Source organism: Watersipora subatra, chromosome 9 (assembly GCF_963576615.1).
Source record: "Watersipora subatra chromosome 9, tzWatSuba1.1, whole genome shotgun sequence".
Lineage (NCBI taxonomy): Eukaryota > Metazoa > Bryozoa > Gymnolaemata > Cheilostomatida > Watersiporidae > Watersipora > Watersipora subatra.
The window spans coordinates 32,706,315-32,723,170 of record NC_088716.1 but is presented as its reverse complement, the minus strand read 5'-3'; the positions used below and the strand labels follow the sequence as shown (position 1 = coordinate 32,723,170).

Here is a 16,856-nt window from a genome sequence, read left to right as displayed (position 1 = left end):
ATTATTTAAAGGGAAACAATTTTGTTGTGATTGTCAGATGGGAAGTAGAAAAGGCGTTAAAATTTATCCAAAGGCTATTGTAAAGAATGCCAAGCATGTTCTTTCAGATCACATGGCATTTGAATTTTTTGAATGATTAATTATAACTACTAAGGAGTTCATGAGATGTATACTACTAACCAGGATTGTTTTTCAAATCCAAATTGGATGCTCCATCCGAAAGTTTAAGAAAGTGCGCAGCTTCAGCACTGCCTTTACAATTTGGCATTATTGACTAATGTAAGGGTGGAGTTCGACTGGAAATAGAAGAGGAAAGATGGCTGTAGTTATTGAGAAATATCTGCTGGTCTGTATCATGCTGTAAGCAAAGCTCAATTGTAGCAACAATAGCTACAAGTTCTATCAATTTCTTATTATAAGAGTGCCAGTGAAAGAGCTGTCTAACAGTAAAACCTTTACTTACGATTAACAAATTTGTCAGCACATAAAGTCAAATTTGTGCTGTATGCATATGCAAAAATATTTGCTAGGATCCTTAAGACTGAGGTACTTGAAAAGCAGAAATTCCATCACCTAGAGACATCCTCAACAATCACCTGGAGACATCCTCACCATCACCTAAAGACATCCTCAACAATCACCTGGAGACATCCTCACCATCACCTAAAGACATCCTCACCATCACCTAGAGACATTCTCATCATCACCTAGAGACATCCTCACCCCCGTCACAAATAGTAGGACAATGTATATGTACCCTAATAAATGGTGAATTTTGCAAAAAATAGAGCAGGCTGGATTAGACCAAAATGAAAACAGCCATTGACATACCGACAGACTGCTATGATGATGATGAATAAAACTAAAAATATCTTATGGCTAAATAATGAATATATCTTCAGGGCATAGCATCGCTTTATAGAAATCTATGGTTGTTTAATTTTATCACTAAAGCTTTTCGTAAGTACTTGTGAGTACAGAAGAATTGCATTTTCAAAATAAAATACAAACAACACCATCAATTACATGATATATTTTATAAGAATCAGATCAGCTCATTGGACTTTCCATCTGTCTGCAACTATTTCTATCACAATTTACGATGTCAGTTCCAGGGAATATGAGAGGCTGTAACAATAGGAACCATTCCGATATTACAAGTTTGCATTTAAAACCTGACATTCATGATGAAGTTGCATATCATTGTTATAGCTGCAAGTGTCAGAACACACAACACAGATAAAATCATGCAACCAATATTCGGGCTAAAGCTGACAGAAAAAGACCACTAACTGTTAAAAGTATGTAAGGTAACCACTTTAGTAACTTTAGAAATTGCCAGCCCTTCCAAATATAAAAAGAATTGAGAAAGTGATAGAGGACTGATTTTCAACGACATCATATAAAAGGCTATCACCATGAGTGGTTACTGGCACATTCTAATTTGACTTTGTTCACTATGTAATGCAATGCATTGGTCTAAAACCTGTTGTATTGCAGGACTTTATGAGCAAGTAGCACTTTTTGAAATTGTAGCGGCACACATCAGAAAGTTATGATCCATCTTAAGAAATATAGACTAGCAGCTAACCATATTCTTAACTTTTGAGCAGATTTAGGTTACGAAAGAGTTTCTTGATTGTCTTTATTATATGAAGTATCTATAGAACAAACAAATTATTTTTACTGTAAGAGGTAGTTGTGTTCTTAGGCACAATGTTACAAAAGAAGCCTTCATCGCTGAGAGTAAGCTCTGTTATAAATACAGTCATACTTCGACTTACAAGATTAATGCGTTCTGAGATTGAGCTCGTAAGTCAATTTACTCGCATGTTGGTGCAATTTATTTATATATAGAACAATTAAATATATATTTATTGGTTTCCATACTCTAAAAAAATTCAAATAAAACACTCAAAACAAGATATTGTAACAGAAACAACATGTTGGTTATTGTCCTAACTTACCACATGCTTTCAAAAAGCAACAAATAAAAAATAACGCAAGGAAATGTGATTAATTAAAATGTAAAATTAAATACATACAATAGCAGCTAACGCTAGCATTTGCCAGGGTGGGAGAGATAAGTTATTCTTCATTACAACAGTTGATTTTGATAAATTTGGATTTTATTAAAGTCTTAAAAGACAAACTTAGAAGCAAACCTAAAAGCAAACTTTCATTTTTAACTTAACGTAATTAAAATTTCTTCGGCGTTCATAGTTCTAAGTTTCTCCCTTGTTAATTAATTTTTCCTTTGCTTCGCTCTTCCGACCAGCCGGCCATTTTAAGAGAAACCTATCTAAGGACGTTTGCCTTCATCGTCTTTTCAACACAGGGGTCGTCACAAAGGGTTAATGCACGACCACTAGCCAATTTGTCTGAATGTCTATTTTTTATAGTCTTGATAGATAGCACCGGCCTTTTCACATAGCATCGTTTCAGTTACACTGTCGCCGGCCAATTGTTTGTCTTTTATCCCAAGCCTGAGCAGTCTCTCCATCAGCGATCGTGAAGATCGCTGCGCCGTTTAGAAACTATGGCTAGTCCTTTAGCAAACTAAATGCCCTGAATATAATCCTTCTGTTTGATAATCGTGGATGTATTTTTGTCACATTGCTGAGCTAGCTCAATTACGCATACACATTTCGCATATTTTTCAATAATTTTTTGTTTAATATCAATTGTTATCATTCGCTTTTTCTTGGCATTATCTTTCATTTTACTGGCAAACTTCCGCTCTACGCACAGTACTTTTAATTCACATAATTCTGCACTGAAAATCACGCACAAAAAACACGGTACAAAAGTATAACCTGAGCAGTTGGAAAATACAGAGTGATGCTGTTCTCATAAACGACCTCCGACATACTTGGCAACTGACTCACGTGCTCGTATCTCAAACATGGCTCGTATGTTAGTGTATGCTAAAACTTGCTTAAAAGCTGGCTTATATCTCAAGTTTCTCGTCCATCGGGGCACCCGTAAGTTGAAGTATTACTGTATATGTAACTCGCAAAAGTGCACATTTACATCTATGTAATGTTATAGTATGATTTTGCTCGTGTATGCTTTTATGTGTGTGACTAAAATAGTTCCATTACACAATTACTGCACATCCACACAAACACTAGCAACGGGTTTATTCCTGTCACATTGTTTTCAATGGCTAAGAAAAGCATTGATTACTCCATTAGACTGTATGAGCTTGTCGGGGATGGCTGTGTTGCAGGGATTACGTGTTTGTCACAATTTCCATTTCCATAACATTTCCATAATTCATTTTCATATTATTTCCATTTCCATAACATTTCCATAATCTATTTCCATATTATTTCCATTTCCATAACATTTCCATAATTCATTTCCATATGATTTCCATTTCCATAACATTTCCATAATTTATTTCCATATTATTTCCATTTCCATAACATTTCCATAATTTATTTCCATATTATTTCCATTTCCATAACATTTCCATAATTCATTTCCATAGTTTTTTTCCATTTCCATAACATTTCCATAATTCATTTCCATATTATTTCCATTTCCATAACATTTCCATAATTTATTTCCATATTATTTCCATTTCTATAATATTTCCATAATCCCTTTCCATATTATTTCCATTTCCATAACATTTCCATAATTCATTTCTATATTTTTTTCCATTTCCATAACATTTCCATAATTCATTTCCATATTTTTTTCATTTCCATATTTCTAAAATGAAATTTCCATATCCATTTCCATAAAAATTATGGAAATATTTATGTTTATGGAAATGGAAAAGTAAACATTTCCATAATATGTTTAGCGATCCCTGGTGTGTACGTATGTGTGCGCGCTTGCGTGTCAAATGAGCGTGTGTGTGTGTGTGTGTGTGTGTGTGCAATCGTCAACTCTTCCCGAATATGTGATTAATTTATACATAATATGAATATGATATTTGCTTGCTAATATACTTTATTTAGGGTCCAGGCAACATCAAAACTGTATGCTACCATTGCCTATAACTAAGCCAGAGACGATTTGAGATGTTTTGAGAGTTTCTTTCAGACTCCCTTAATAGTTTCTGTAATACCACTGATGTTAGCTGGGTTTGTGTGTTACCATTGTCCGTACATGTAGCCAAGTCCAGAGACAATTTGAGTTAATTTCTTCCAGACCACTTTAATAGTTTCTGTAATACCACGGATGTTAGCTGGGTTTGTGTGTTACCATTGTCTATACATGTAGCCGAGCAAGAGACAATTTGAGTTAGTTTCTTCCAGACCCCTTTAATAGTTTCTGTAATACCACTGATGTTAGCTGTTTGTGTATTACCATTGTCTACTCATGTAGCCTAGTCTATACAATATAACTCCCCTCTGTTTATATCTTGGATTACGTGTATGTTACAATTTCCATAATTCAATTCTATATTATTTCCATTTCCATAATATTTCCATAATTCATTTCCATATTATTTCCATTTCCATAATTTATTTCCATATTTTTTTCCATTTCCATAACATTTCCATAATTTATTTCCATATTATTTCTATTTCCATAACATTTCCATATTTCTAAAATAAAATTTCCATATCCATTTCCATAAAATTATGGAAATATTTATGTTTATGGAAATGGATATGGAAAAGTAAACGTTTCCATAATATGTTTAGCGATCCCTGCTGTGTTGCGAACTTCTTATCTAAGCTTAGTCCTGACACTGAGTGGAAATGCTATGATAAATATATCAGTTTTAGTGAAAATATTCTTCTACTCGACAAGTCTAACACTCACATACACAATTAGAAAAATTGTAGTACAAAAATAAAAATAGTGGCAACAGGTAAAAATAGCAACTGAAAGGTGTACTCTTACGCAGTTAGTTGTTAATACTCTTTGATTTAGTTCTCACTCTTCTGTGGACATCAGATGATCAAAACAGAGAATAGTTGAGTTCTTTTATCTTATATGGATGGATCGGGTAGCCTGTTGTATGTTCAAATGTTTAGACAATAATACATTTGGTGGTAGAAAGGATATTTGGTAATGTCTAGTTAACACTTCTTTGGGTGTAGTGTATTTGTACATAAGTGTGTGTACACCTGACTACTTATTATTTAACACTCATTTGACAAGGTGTAGCCATTTTCCCTTGTCTCTTTGTTGCTACCGGAGTCAATTATCATATATTACTCAAGCTTAGGAGTCTGATGGAGTCTGTTAGGAGTCTGAATTTCATATATTACTCAAGCTGTGTTAGGAGTCTGAAGGTCCTAACTTAGTCACAAGATCAATTCAAATATGTAAGATATATACAATGCAGCGATAAATAAAATATGAACACACATAGCGTGTGTTTTATACAACATGTAAATACAGAAACCTAAAAAATAATAAAAAACAAAATGTATTGGAATATGTCACTTCCTATCAGTATCAATTCTAGCATTACCTACCCATTACTTGCCCTTAACTAGTGACAGAATTTGTTTGCTGGATGTTAACCAAAGAAGTGCGAGGGTTTCAGATACTTTATAAGGCAGTGCCTTGCTGCGACGCCGCAAAGAGTTACCCTACTGCAAGGGACCTGGTGGGACCTTAAACTAATGTTATTGACAGACTGTCGGGATTGCTGTGCATTAGACAATGTCTCAGCATTTGTAAGTGGTAAAAGGTCATCTTAGCATTGAAATAAGCTTATGATTGGTTTTTAGATATTTGAAACAAAATGGTCCAACATAGGCCACTAGCATAAGCTACTTATTTCCAAACCAATATTTACACAAAAGTAGCTATTCTAGGCTCATAAAAATAACATACCCTACAGGATGAATTTATTCGCGGAGTTATATTTCGCGAAAATTACCATTTTATGCATATTCGCAGATTAATTTATTCGCGGCTGAAAACTGCTACTCTCTATGAAGAGTTAACTCTATTACCTCTACCAATAGAGTTAACCCTACGCATGCACTCATTGCGTGTTTCGTTTTCTATTTAGCTTACAACTACGGGTGGATCGTTCTAAGGCGGGACAGCTAAGCTATAAATTTTTTGCTGCGCTCAGAGGTTTTTACGAATATTCATAGATTTGGAGGCCTTTGATGAACCAACAATTTGTGGTAAGTAATGAGTTTTTTTTTCAAAACCATTTACTAAATTAGTTGAATTTTACTTTGGTTCTTCGGTAAAACGCAATATTTATTTTTTCCATCCTTACCGCTTCGTTATTTGTTTTAGTGTGAGAGAGATTTTTCATCATACACGCAAGCACAATAATGCAAGGGTGGTATATGTCATTCTTAGAAAATCACGAATCATTCAGGGAAGCCTGGAAATTGAGGTAGAAGTGACTGCAGCTACTTACGAGGAGAATATATCTGTTTTAAAAAAAGAACAAAAGCGCCTTTACGAGCACAAATGTTTGGCCAACCGGCAGAACTTTGCAATAGTAAGCCTCGAGGAGAGTTCTGATGATAACTTCCTTACCAGCCATGTAGTAGCGAAAGAATCGCCTTTAACATCTACCCAAGACAGTGACAGCGATATAGAGCTGCTATTACCAAAATAACTAGTCAGAGAGCACCATTACACGCTAGTATTCACTTATCAAGAGTATTGTTTAATTTTATTGCTCTAGACAACTGCCATATAAACTAAACTGTTTATATTCACTCCATTCATCGTTTGTAAAATTTTATTTGTATTTGAAATATTTTACTTGTACCCTCAAGTTTGTAATAAATTATAATATATCTATACATGAAATAAAATATATAATTTAATCAAGTTTGCTGCAGCGATATCAAAGAATTGTTGTCGATGAAGGGGTTGACTGGTTGCTTCTCTGCCAATATTCCTGCCTTGATGAATATTACTGCTTGTCTCTAGTTTTCGTAATCGGAGTAGGTTGTTTCATTCTCAATCTGCAGTAAACACAAAAAAGAAAAAATATTAATAAGTGTTAAGGAAGTACAAAAACAATAGCTGAAGTATTTAATGAAAGCGATCAGTTTTTAAACAAAAGAATTAATTAATGCAGTTAATTATGGAAACACGTATCTGCACTGCAAATCAAATACATACCATAATGTCCAGATCAGAATCATGATCGTCCTCAACTTCGGTATTAGAGATTGATGGGGTTGATTTCAATGTAAAAAGACTAGGAGATTTTTTGCGATGATGAAGCCGTGGCGAATAACTTGTAAAAACCTTGAATAATTTTGTAAAGAAGTTCGATGCAATGGCAATAAAACTCGAAGCCCGGCGATGATTTTAAAGAAGTTTTGGAGCTCGGCTTTGTTTAGTACTTTTGCCTAGCGGCTATTTTTTGCGATGACGCCATTTTGCATATCTTGTGACAGCCTTAAATAATTTTGTAAAGAAATGTGATGCATTGGCAATGGTGTTAGCTCAAAGCCCAGGCAATGATTTTAAAAATGTTTTGGAACAGAACTACGTCTAGTATTTATATTAAAAACTAGCCTAGCAGCTAGTTTTTAATTTGATGCAGTAGTTATTCTCTTTTGTGATTAAAAATAGAACTAATTATTCACGGAATTTTATAATTCGCAGAGTTGCCTGTTCGCGAAATCGCGAAATTTTATAACCAACGAATATTTTCATCCTTTACGGTAAGTCCTATAACACTTTATATAAAATGACACATACATACACAAAATTAACATGAGTTACATGATGGAAATATACGAAAACAATATTCTTTCTTTATTCCTAAGCCTATATATAATAGTTTCTTACTTAAATATCATATGGGTTTGCTGGCTGTCCTGTCTTTTCCCCTATATAGCGAATGTCATGGTCGATCCTTTCACATATTACTCAGCAAGGCTGCCTCCTTGCTTTGGATATGGTAGCTACGCTAAACTTTGTCTTTACATTTTGGTCAATGATAACCTATTATGTTCCACCGAGGTGCATTCCTGAAGATAGGAAAATTGCATGATGCCAGATACCTCCTAAAAGTGTAACGAGCCCACTGAAATTTTTACTTGTTCTGCTCATTCTTACCGTTGGAGGATCACTGATTTTGCAAGAGTTTTAAACCATCTCAGTGTTCCAAGTTGGATTCATTTGGCAATGTTTAGGCTGTCATTACATCTGCAACTAAAATGATGCAGCTTTTGTGTCTTCCTCTGGCTCAGCTGGAAGAAGCTCAGTGGAATTATGATGGGTAGAAGTGTGACCATCTCTAATCTCTGTTTTGTAATCTCTAGTAATTGGTACAAGACGCAACAATTAGGTCAGTTTCCACCTTTTGATTCCATCTATTTCCAACTGCATGTTTCAAAGCATTTCAATTGCATTAATCTTTATGGTGCTAAGCTTGTCAATCTCATTTGGCGCTTCTTTCATGTAATGATGCATTTTAATTGGTTGCTCAGTATACCATGGACTAATCTACTGTTGCTGCGAAATTTTTATCGTACTGTTAAAATCCTGCGTAAGAGCCTGAGATCAATGATATACAGCCCCCCAAGGATAGGCGATGGCTATCATATGGGTGGGGTTTAATGATGGAGCTCTGTTAGGATTGTGCTAGCCTGGGTTTTGGAGCTAACACAATTATCGCGGGGCAGTCGCGATGCCTTGGTAGATTTTGGAAAACACGACTCGCCGTTATCGTTTCATTAGCTCATTCAGTCGGTAGACCCCGCGGTTCACAATAGCAAACCTTGAATTTCTACAATGTAGGGGTAATACCTAACTAAAATAATGGATCCATGCAAAACAAAACATTTCAAATTACCTACTTTTACTAATTTTGAAATTGGTGAAGATATATGTTTAAAGTTGAATATAATTTACCCAAAATTACCCAAACAACAGCCTTTTTTCCTAGTTTTTGATTAATACTTTGCCACCCCTAATATAAAATGACAAAGTCTTTCATCGTTGTCACATTGTTTTACCTGGTCAATAAGATGGGACAGCAGGCAAAGCTGTGCAGTGTAGTTTTCATACTCAAAATCTAAATATAAAACCGTTATTTGGGTAATATATTATATTACCCAAACAACAGCCTTTTTTTCCTAGTTTTGATTAATATTTTGCCACCCCTAATATAAAATGACAAAGTCTTTCATCGTTGTCACATTGTTTTACCTGGTCAATAAGATGGGACAGCAAGCAAAGCTGTGCAGTGTAGTTTTTATACTCAAAATCTAAATATAAAACGAATTTGGGCTATTTTACGATCGTGACTATTAATATCACGAATGCTTGTGAATGGCAACTGGCTGATCATAACAGTGACATTATTGGGATACTATATTTATTTGACAACAAAATGAATTTAACAGATCAGTAAAAATAACCACTATAGTTCATAATATTTGTAAATTTACAAGGAGCTTTATTCAGCATATTTGTTTGTTCGGGTGCCGTGTTCGGGTTCATCCCAACAGAGCTCCATCATTAAATCCCGCCCATATAAGAACCGTCGGCTATCCTGGGGGGAGTATATCATTGCTGAGATAATGAGAGATTCATGAAGTTTTATAGTCAAACATACCTAATATCCGACCAAACAGTGGACAAGAGATGGAGATACGTAGTTCACTTGCATAGTCATATTGATTAAAGATTAATGTTTGAAGAAATTCCACATTATCTACTAATTAAATTCATATACGGTATTAGTCAAGCATGCAACTACAACAAAGGCAGCTGGGCCTGAAACAGCACGCCACCCCATTTTTTAAACTCATTAGTAAATACTTCAACTATATTACAGTGAATTAGAATGGTGTTTGTAATAACTGCAACAGTTTTTAGTTTACAAACTTATATATTTACTTGTTACCACGGTGATGACATACACATGCTCAGTGAGGTATTTCCTGTATAGATGACATACTTGTTCATTACTCACATCCGGCATTCTTCGTTTTGGCTTACTAAAACGGACGTATTGTTTCTCTTGTATCCTGGACTAAAATAAATGCTACTTGGACAATAATTCTAACTAAACTAATATATATAAAACTCGATATGGCGTCGTAGGCGACGAACATTGCTTTGTTGGATGTATAGCTGGACTGAATACTACTTGAAGTGAGATTGTTGGAGTTTGAATAGGCCCGCTGTTTTTCAGCGTGTTTGTGCTGAATTGTGACTGACTTTTGGTGTTAGTCTGGTTTGGTGTCTTATTCAACAACATTATGGGTGACTTCAAGGTGTCTGCTCCGAAAGAGATGGATTTTTCTGCACCGCAGAGCTGGCCGGAATGGAAGAGGAGATTTTTGAGATATCACAGTGCTTCTGGACTGAATGAAAGGAATGCTCAGCATCAGGTAGACATGCTGCTGTACTGTATGGGCGAGGAGGCGGAGAGTATATATGGTCAGCTGACTGTGCGCCCTCCCCGTGTGGCTAATCCAGCTGAGGACGCAGCTGAGGACGCAGATGGTACGGTGTTTGATAGAACTGTGGAAGCTTTGGATACTTACTTCACTCCTCGTGATAACCACTTGCATTACGCAGTGCTGCTGGGTTCCCGAGTTCAACTTCCTGATGAGAGTAATGAGGAATTCATAAGGAACGTGCATGAACTGGCTGTGGAATGTAGCAATTGGGATGATAGACACCGACAGGATATGTTACGCACTCGACTTTTGGCAGGTATAAAGGATAAGGAGTTGAGTCGTGAGCTACAGTTACGTGCAGACATAACACTTGAGCAGATAAAGCAGCAAATGCGTACTAAGAAAGTAATCACAAGGAACCAAAAGGCTGAACTAGATGGTGTTCGTTCAGTACAACCAGTAGGCTCGTATCCATATAAGCCTAGAAACTATACACCGCAAAGCCAGAATAATGCAGCAGCTAATCACATGATCACAGATTGTTCATTCTGTGGCTATGATCATGTCAAAGGTAGATGCCCTGCTTATAATAAGACATGTAACAGTTGTCACTTACGAGGGCATTTCAAAAAAAAGTGTACTGGTCTGAAGAAGAGTAATGCTACAACTCAGAGAGTGTCATTTCTACAAGCGGGTGATGGTGACGTTAGCTCAGATGATGACATGACGTTCAACGTGCACACACTGGATATGGCTGATGTCAGAACTAATGGTGTCCTTCATGAGAACAAGTGGCTACTGACAGTAAACACTCTAGATCATGAAGTGAGAACAAAGGTCGATACTGGTGCCCAAGTTAGTACTATGGCCATTTTCCTCTTCACTAAACTAGGAGGTAAGAAAGTTACTAGAACCAATACTAAGCTAACTGGGTACGGTAACAAAGAGATCACTGTAGTTGGTAGAGTAAAACTAGATGTGCAGCTACAAGATGGTAAAACCGCACTGGTCAAATTTTATGTCACCGATGATGATAATCAAACATTATTGGACATGCCGGCTATCAAAGATCTAGGATTGTTGTCTAATGTTAAAGTTGTTGACCAAGTGAATGAAGTGCTAGGTGGCGAGTTCTCTGATGTTTTCACTGGTCTAGGAAAGGTGGGTGAACCAGTTACTTTAGTACTCAAACATGATGCTAAACCAAGGGCTGCACCTCCTTGTGTTGTACCCCACCGACTCAAACAACAACTAAAACGAGAGCTAGATAAACTAGTAGGTGAGGGTGTGATAGTAAAGGATATATCACCAACAGAGTGGCTATCACCACTGGTACTGGTGAATAAACCTAATGATGAGTTACGGCTAGTGTTAGATCCGCAGTACTTGAATACACAACTGGTAAGAGCTCAATGTGCAATACCGACCACCACTGAGATATTTTCAAGTATGTCTGGCTCGAAATATTTCACCACTACAGATGTCAAATCTTCGTTCTATCAGATTCCGCTTGATGAGCAGTCCTCTAAGCTATTGAGTTTTGTCACTCCATTTGGGAAGTTCAGATTTGTAAGACTTGGTATGGGTATCTGTAACGCCACAGAGATATTTCACCAGAGAATGGTTGACAGTTTTGCCGATATGCCATTCGTGAAGGTCTATGTAGATGATGTTGTCATCTACGCTCTATCGAAAGAGCTGCATGACAAGTTTCTGAGACAATTTCTACAGATGTGTCGAGAGATTGGGTTGACTTTGAATCCTGATAAGACTGTGATTTGTAAGGACTCTGTGTCATATCTTGGTCATGAGTTAACAGCTGAGGGTGTAAAACCTAGTCATTCAAAAGGCGAGGCTATCAAGGATATGGTTGCTCCGGTTGATAAGCAAGGTGTTCAGAGGTATCTTGGCTTTGTTAACTATCTTGCTAAGTTCATTCCAAATCTGGGTGAGCATGCTAAGCCTCTCCGAGATCTGTGTAAGAAGAATGTGCAGTTCATCTGGGAGGAGGCCCACATTCAGGCATTTGAAAAGCTCAGGAGCCTGATTATACATGCCCCTCCTCTGGCATATTACTCAGGAGGCGAGGTGACCCTGAGTACTGACGCATCATCGCACAGTATTGGCTCTGTAGTACTAGAAGATGGTAAACCCATCGAGTTTGCTGCTAAGTCCCTGACAGAATGTCAATCAAGGTATAGTCAGATTGAGGAGTTGCTTGCAGTGGTCTTCGCTTGTGAGATATTCAAATATTACTGCCTTGGTCAGAAACGAGTGGTTGTTGAGACTGACCATCTCCCTCTGATTGGTCTTATGTCTAAGGATATCAATTAATTATCTCCAAGATTAGCTGCCATGCGGATAAAACTGCTGAGCTATCCTATAGAGCTGTTGTACAAGCCTGGTCAATATATGGTCCTGGCAGACACATTAAGTCGATCATGTCCAGAGGGCGCGAACAGCTATGATGACCTGGGTGTAGATCCTCTCAGATCTGTTGTAATTCGTAGTGATGGAGTTTTGGACAAGTATCAAAACGCTACTTCTCAGGATGAGGAGTTGCAGGTAGTGCTAGAGTATGTAAGGAATGGTTGGCCCACTCACAAAAAGTCGTGTGGTGCTCGTGGTCTGGCTTTCTGGAATCTGCGTAATCATCTCTGTGAACTGGATGGATTGTTGTTCTATGGTGAGAGATTGGTCATTCCTACACAGTTGAGGAATGATGTGTTGAACCAGTTGCATATGGCTCATCAAGGGGTCACGAAGACTCTACAGAAAGCTATGCAGTCTGTGTTCTGGCCTGGTCTCAGGCGTCGCATAGAGGACAAATGTCAGTCTTGTCATGCGTGCCTCAAGTCGGAAGGCTGTCAAAAGAAGGAGCCATTAATGCCTTTTCTTATTCCCAACACGCCATTTGAGATGATCGGTGTAGATTTGTTTCATCTGAATGGAAGTGATTATCTTCTGTTAGTTGACTATTTGTCAAAGTGGCCTGTAGTGAAACATTTGCCTAAGAGTACAAGTAGTGGTGTCGTTATCAAGTGCTTGAGAGAGATATTCGCTGATTTCAGTCAGGCAGATGTTATTGTATCGGACAACGGTCCTCAGTTTTCTAGTGATGAGTTCAAGAGATTCTGTACTGAGTTGAAAATATCTCATCAAACAAGTTCACCTCTGCATCCATCAGGTAATGGTCAATCCGAGAGGACTATTGGTACAGTGAAATCAATGATGGCTAAGTGTGCAGATGAAGGTACAGATTGGTTAGGTGGTCTGGTAACGATACGTAATACACCAGTATGTGATGGCCTACCATCTCCGGCTGAGCTGCTTCAAGGTAGGCTGTTGAGAGATTCAATGCCAGTATCTACTGAGAGATACAAAGTCAACAGTTATGATTTGGAGCATGTTAGAAACAAGTTGGGTAGTATGAAGAGTTCTGATAAGTATTATCACGATAGACGGGCAGGTAGCGAGAAATCTCCCCTCGAACCAGAACAGTCCGTGTATTTCAGAGCTGCGTCAGGTGAGTGGAAACCAGGACGGATAATTGACATAGCAGGGGATCACAGTTACCATTTATCGACAGGTAGTTGTACCGTAAGACGTAACCGTAAAGACATAAGGGTATCACAGCTTCCTGCGCCGCAGAATCAGAGTTATACCCTGGCTGACCATTTCCCAGAACAGGCTGAAAATCTTTGTACCCAGGCAAGAAAAACAGCCCAAGATAGTTCTCTATCAGCCTCAAATGACACTGTACCCATTCCCAACAACCCGCCAGAATCTCCACGTTCGTTACCATTATCTGAGCCAGCCTCTAATAGCAGTGTCCCTGACCAAACCCCTAGACGTGTTCTGCCTCCCCGGAATAGAAAACTCCCCTCCCGATACGCTGACTATCTGATGTTCTAACCAACTTAGAAGTCCAAACCAGTAACATTGTTACTTGTTCACATCATATTTCATACCACTGTACTTACCGATGATTTTGTGTTTGCTTTAATATTTCCATGGAAAAGGAGATGTAACAGTTTTTAGTTTACAAACTTATATATTTACTTGTTACCACAGTGATGACATACACATGTTCAGTGAGGTATTTCCTGTATAGATGACATACTTGTTCATTACTCACATCCGGAATTCTTCGTTTTGGCTTACTAAAACGGACGTATTGTTTCTCTTGTATCCTGGACTAAAATAAATGCTACTTGGACAATAATTCTAACTAAACTAATATATATATAAAACTCGATAATAACCTTTAAATGTCCGTATTTTAAAATATTATATACGAGTAAGCGCAAGTAATAGGGACACCTTCGTCAAAAATACTTCAAATGCAAATGCAGAATCGCAATAGCGAGTCTGCTCATAGTACAATACTTGATACCGCGTGATGTTCTAAAGAAAATGGAAAATTCCGATCTAACTCACGACGCTTCTTGCCAACGAAGAAAAAATAAAACCTGCGAAAATGTGAGAAAAATTCAGAATTTCGGATGTTCGAGACTGCATAATCTTTTGAACTCGAGAGAATCTTTTACGCTTTATCGGTTTCCTTAACGCAAACGGCGAGGATTAAAGTACGTACTGAATTATAAGTTTTTACCAAAAAATTAGCTAGAGATGCTGCAACATACACTACTTACCATTCGCAAAAATTCTAATCGTTGAATGGGAAAGGCCTTTTGTACATACTGCCATAGAGTTATCTTTCCCTAGAGTGATAACTGTGCCTTGAACAACACGAGCGTTTTCGGTGCCAACAAGGAGCGTTTAGGCCGCGCCCCTTTTTTGTGCTAGTCAATCGTAGTGATTGACAGAACAATAATGTCAGCCATGAGAAGGATCATGAGTTTCTACAGTTAAGATAGTAATTATTGCTCATATTAAAAAAATGATGATTATAGTTTATTATTCTAATATATGTATGCTTATTATTTAAAGCAATTCAATACCTACATGCCTTGCAAAGGCACTGAATAGATAGTGTTAAGTAAGTGAGTTAATGCAATCAGTTACACCAAGGATATACAGTCCCCACACATGGGGGGCTGTATATCATTGGTTACTCATAAATAAGATAGATAGTCATACTGGGGTTGTATTACATTGGTGTGATGGAAAGCTAATCGACTGCCATCAACTGAAAGTATTGACATTGTATGGTGATAGAGTGATTCATTGACACCACAGTTCACAAACAGCCCTTGCATGTGATATTAGATTTCAATACATATCAATCAAATACATAGACTAGCTTGAAGCAAAGATGTCCATTAGTTAGTGGACATCTTTGCTTGATGTAAGCAAGCAAAAAGTTTGAAAGTTAGAGTGGCAAATGTTGTTATATGTTAGATAAAAATAAATTATACTTAGTTATACTAAATTATAATTATTTAAAAATAAAATAGACTTTTTTATTACTTTATGTATTAAATAATCTTTTATTGTAATCATAGCTAAACAGATTATATTTAGCCATTACTTGCTAATTATTTCACATTTACATTTAAACACATTTGCGGTTTCATTTTTCTTTCTAATTCATTTTAACAAAAAACTTCTTTCATGATATGAAATTTAAAAGTTGTAGTTGTTTGAAAAAGCTTGAAAGCATTTACAGTTGTTTTTATTATCTCTCTTCTCTTCATTTATTTCAATTACACAAAACACTTCTCATAATATGTAGTTTGAAAGTTAAAGTGGCAAATGTTGTTATATGTTAAATAACAATAAATTATACTTAATTATACTAAATTATAATTATATGAAAATATAATAGACTTTTTTTTTACCTTATTTATTAAATAATTTTTCCTTGTAATCATAGCTAAACAGATTATATTTAGCCATTATTTGTTAATTATTTTACATTTAAACACATTTACAGTTTTATTTTTTTTCCTAATTTATTTCAACAAAACACTTCTTTCATGATATGAAATTTAAAAGTTGTAGTTGTTTGAAAAAGTTTGAAAACCTTTACAGTTGTTTTCTTTTTTCTCTTAATTCATTTGAACTGCTTAAAAATATTTTCTCATGACATGAAGTTAAAAAGTTAGAATGGTAAATGTTATATGAAAATAAATTTTCTGTCCAAAGACTTCTTTATTATTCGGTCAGTACAGCTCATAGTTGATGGCAGTCGATTAGCTTCCCATCACATTAATGTAATACAACCCCAGTATGGCTATCTATCTTATCTATGAATAACTGATTTCATCAACTCACTTACTTAACACTATCTATTCAGTGCCTTTGCAAGTCATGTAGGTATCAGGGATTACGTGTATGTCACAATTTCCATTTCCATAATTAATTTCCATATTATTTCCATTTCCATAACATTTCCATAATTCGTTTCCATATTATTTCCATTTCCATAATTCATTTCCATATTATTTCCATAACATTTACATAATTCATTTCCATTTTATTTCTATTTCTATAAAATTTCCATATTTCATTTCCATATTATTTTCATTTCCATAACATTTCCATAATTCACTTCCATATTATTTC

At 36.3% G+C, this 16,856-nt stretch overlaps 1 protein-coding gene across 1 annotated transcript in view; it reads right to left on the bottom strand.

Annotated features, from left to right (window-relative positions):
- LOC137404245 (calponin homology domain-containing protein DDB_G0272472-like) overlaps positions 1-14,661 on the bottom strand; it is a 42,343-nt gene extending 27,682 nt beyond the window's left edge. Inside the window, exons 1-2 of the mRNA XM_068090414.1 lie at positions 14,591-14,661; positions 181-296 (exon numbers count right to left, since the gene is read on the bottom strand). Of these exons, the coding sequence (XP_067946515.1) occupies positions 181-268 (88 nt within the window). The 5' untranslated portion in view covers positions 269-296; positions 14,591-14,661. The remainder of the gene's footprint in view (positions 1-180; positions 297-14,590) is intronic.
- Positions 14,662-16,856: the final 2,195 nt, after the last annotated feature.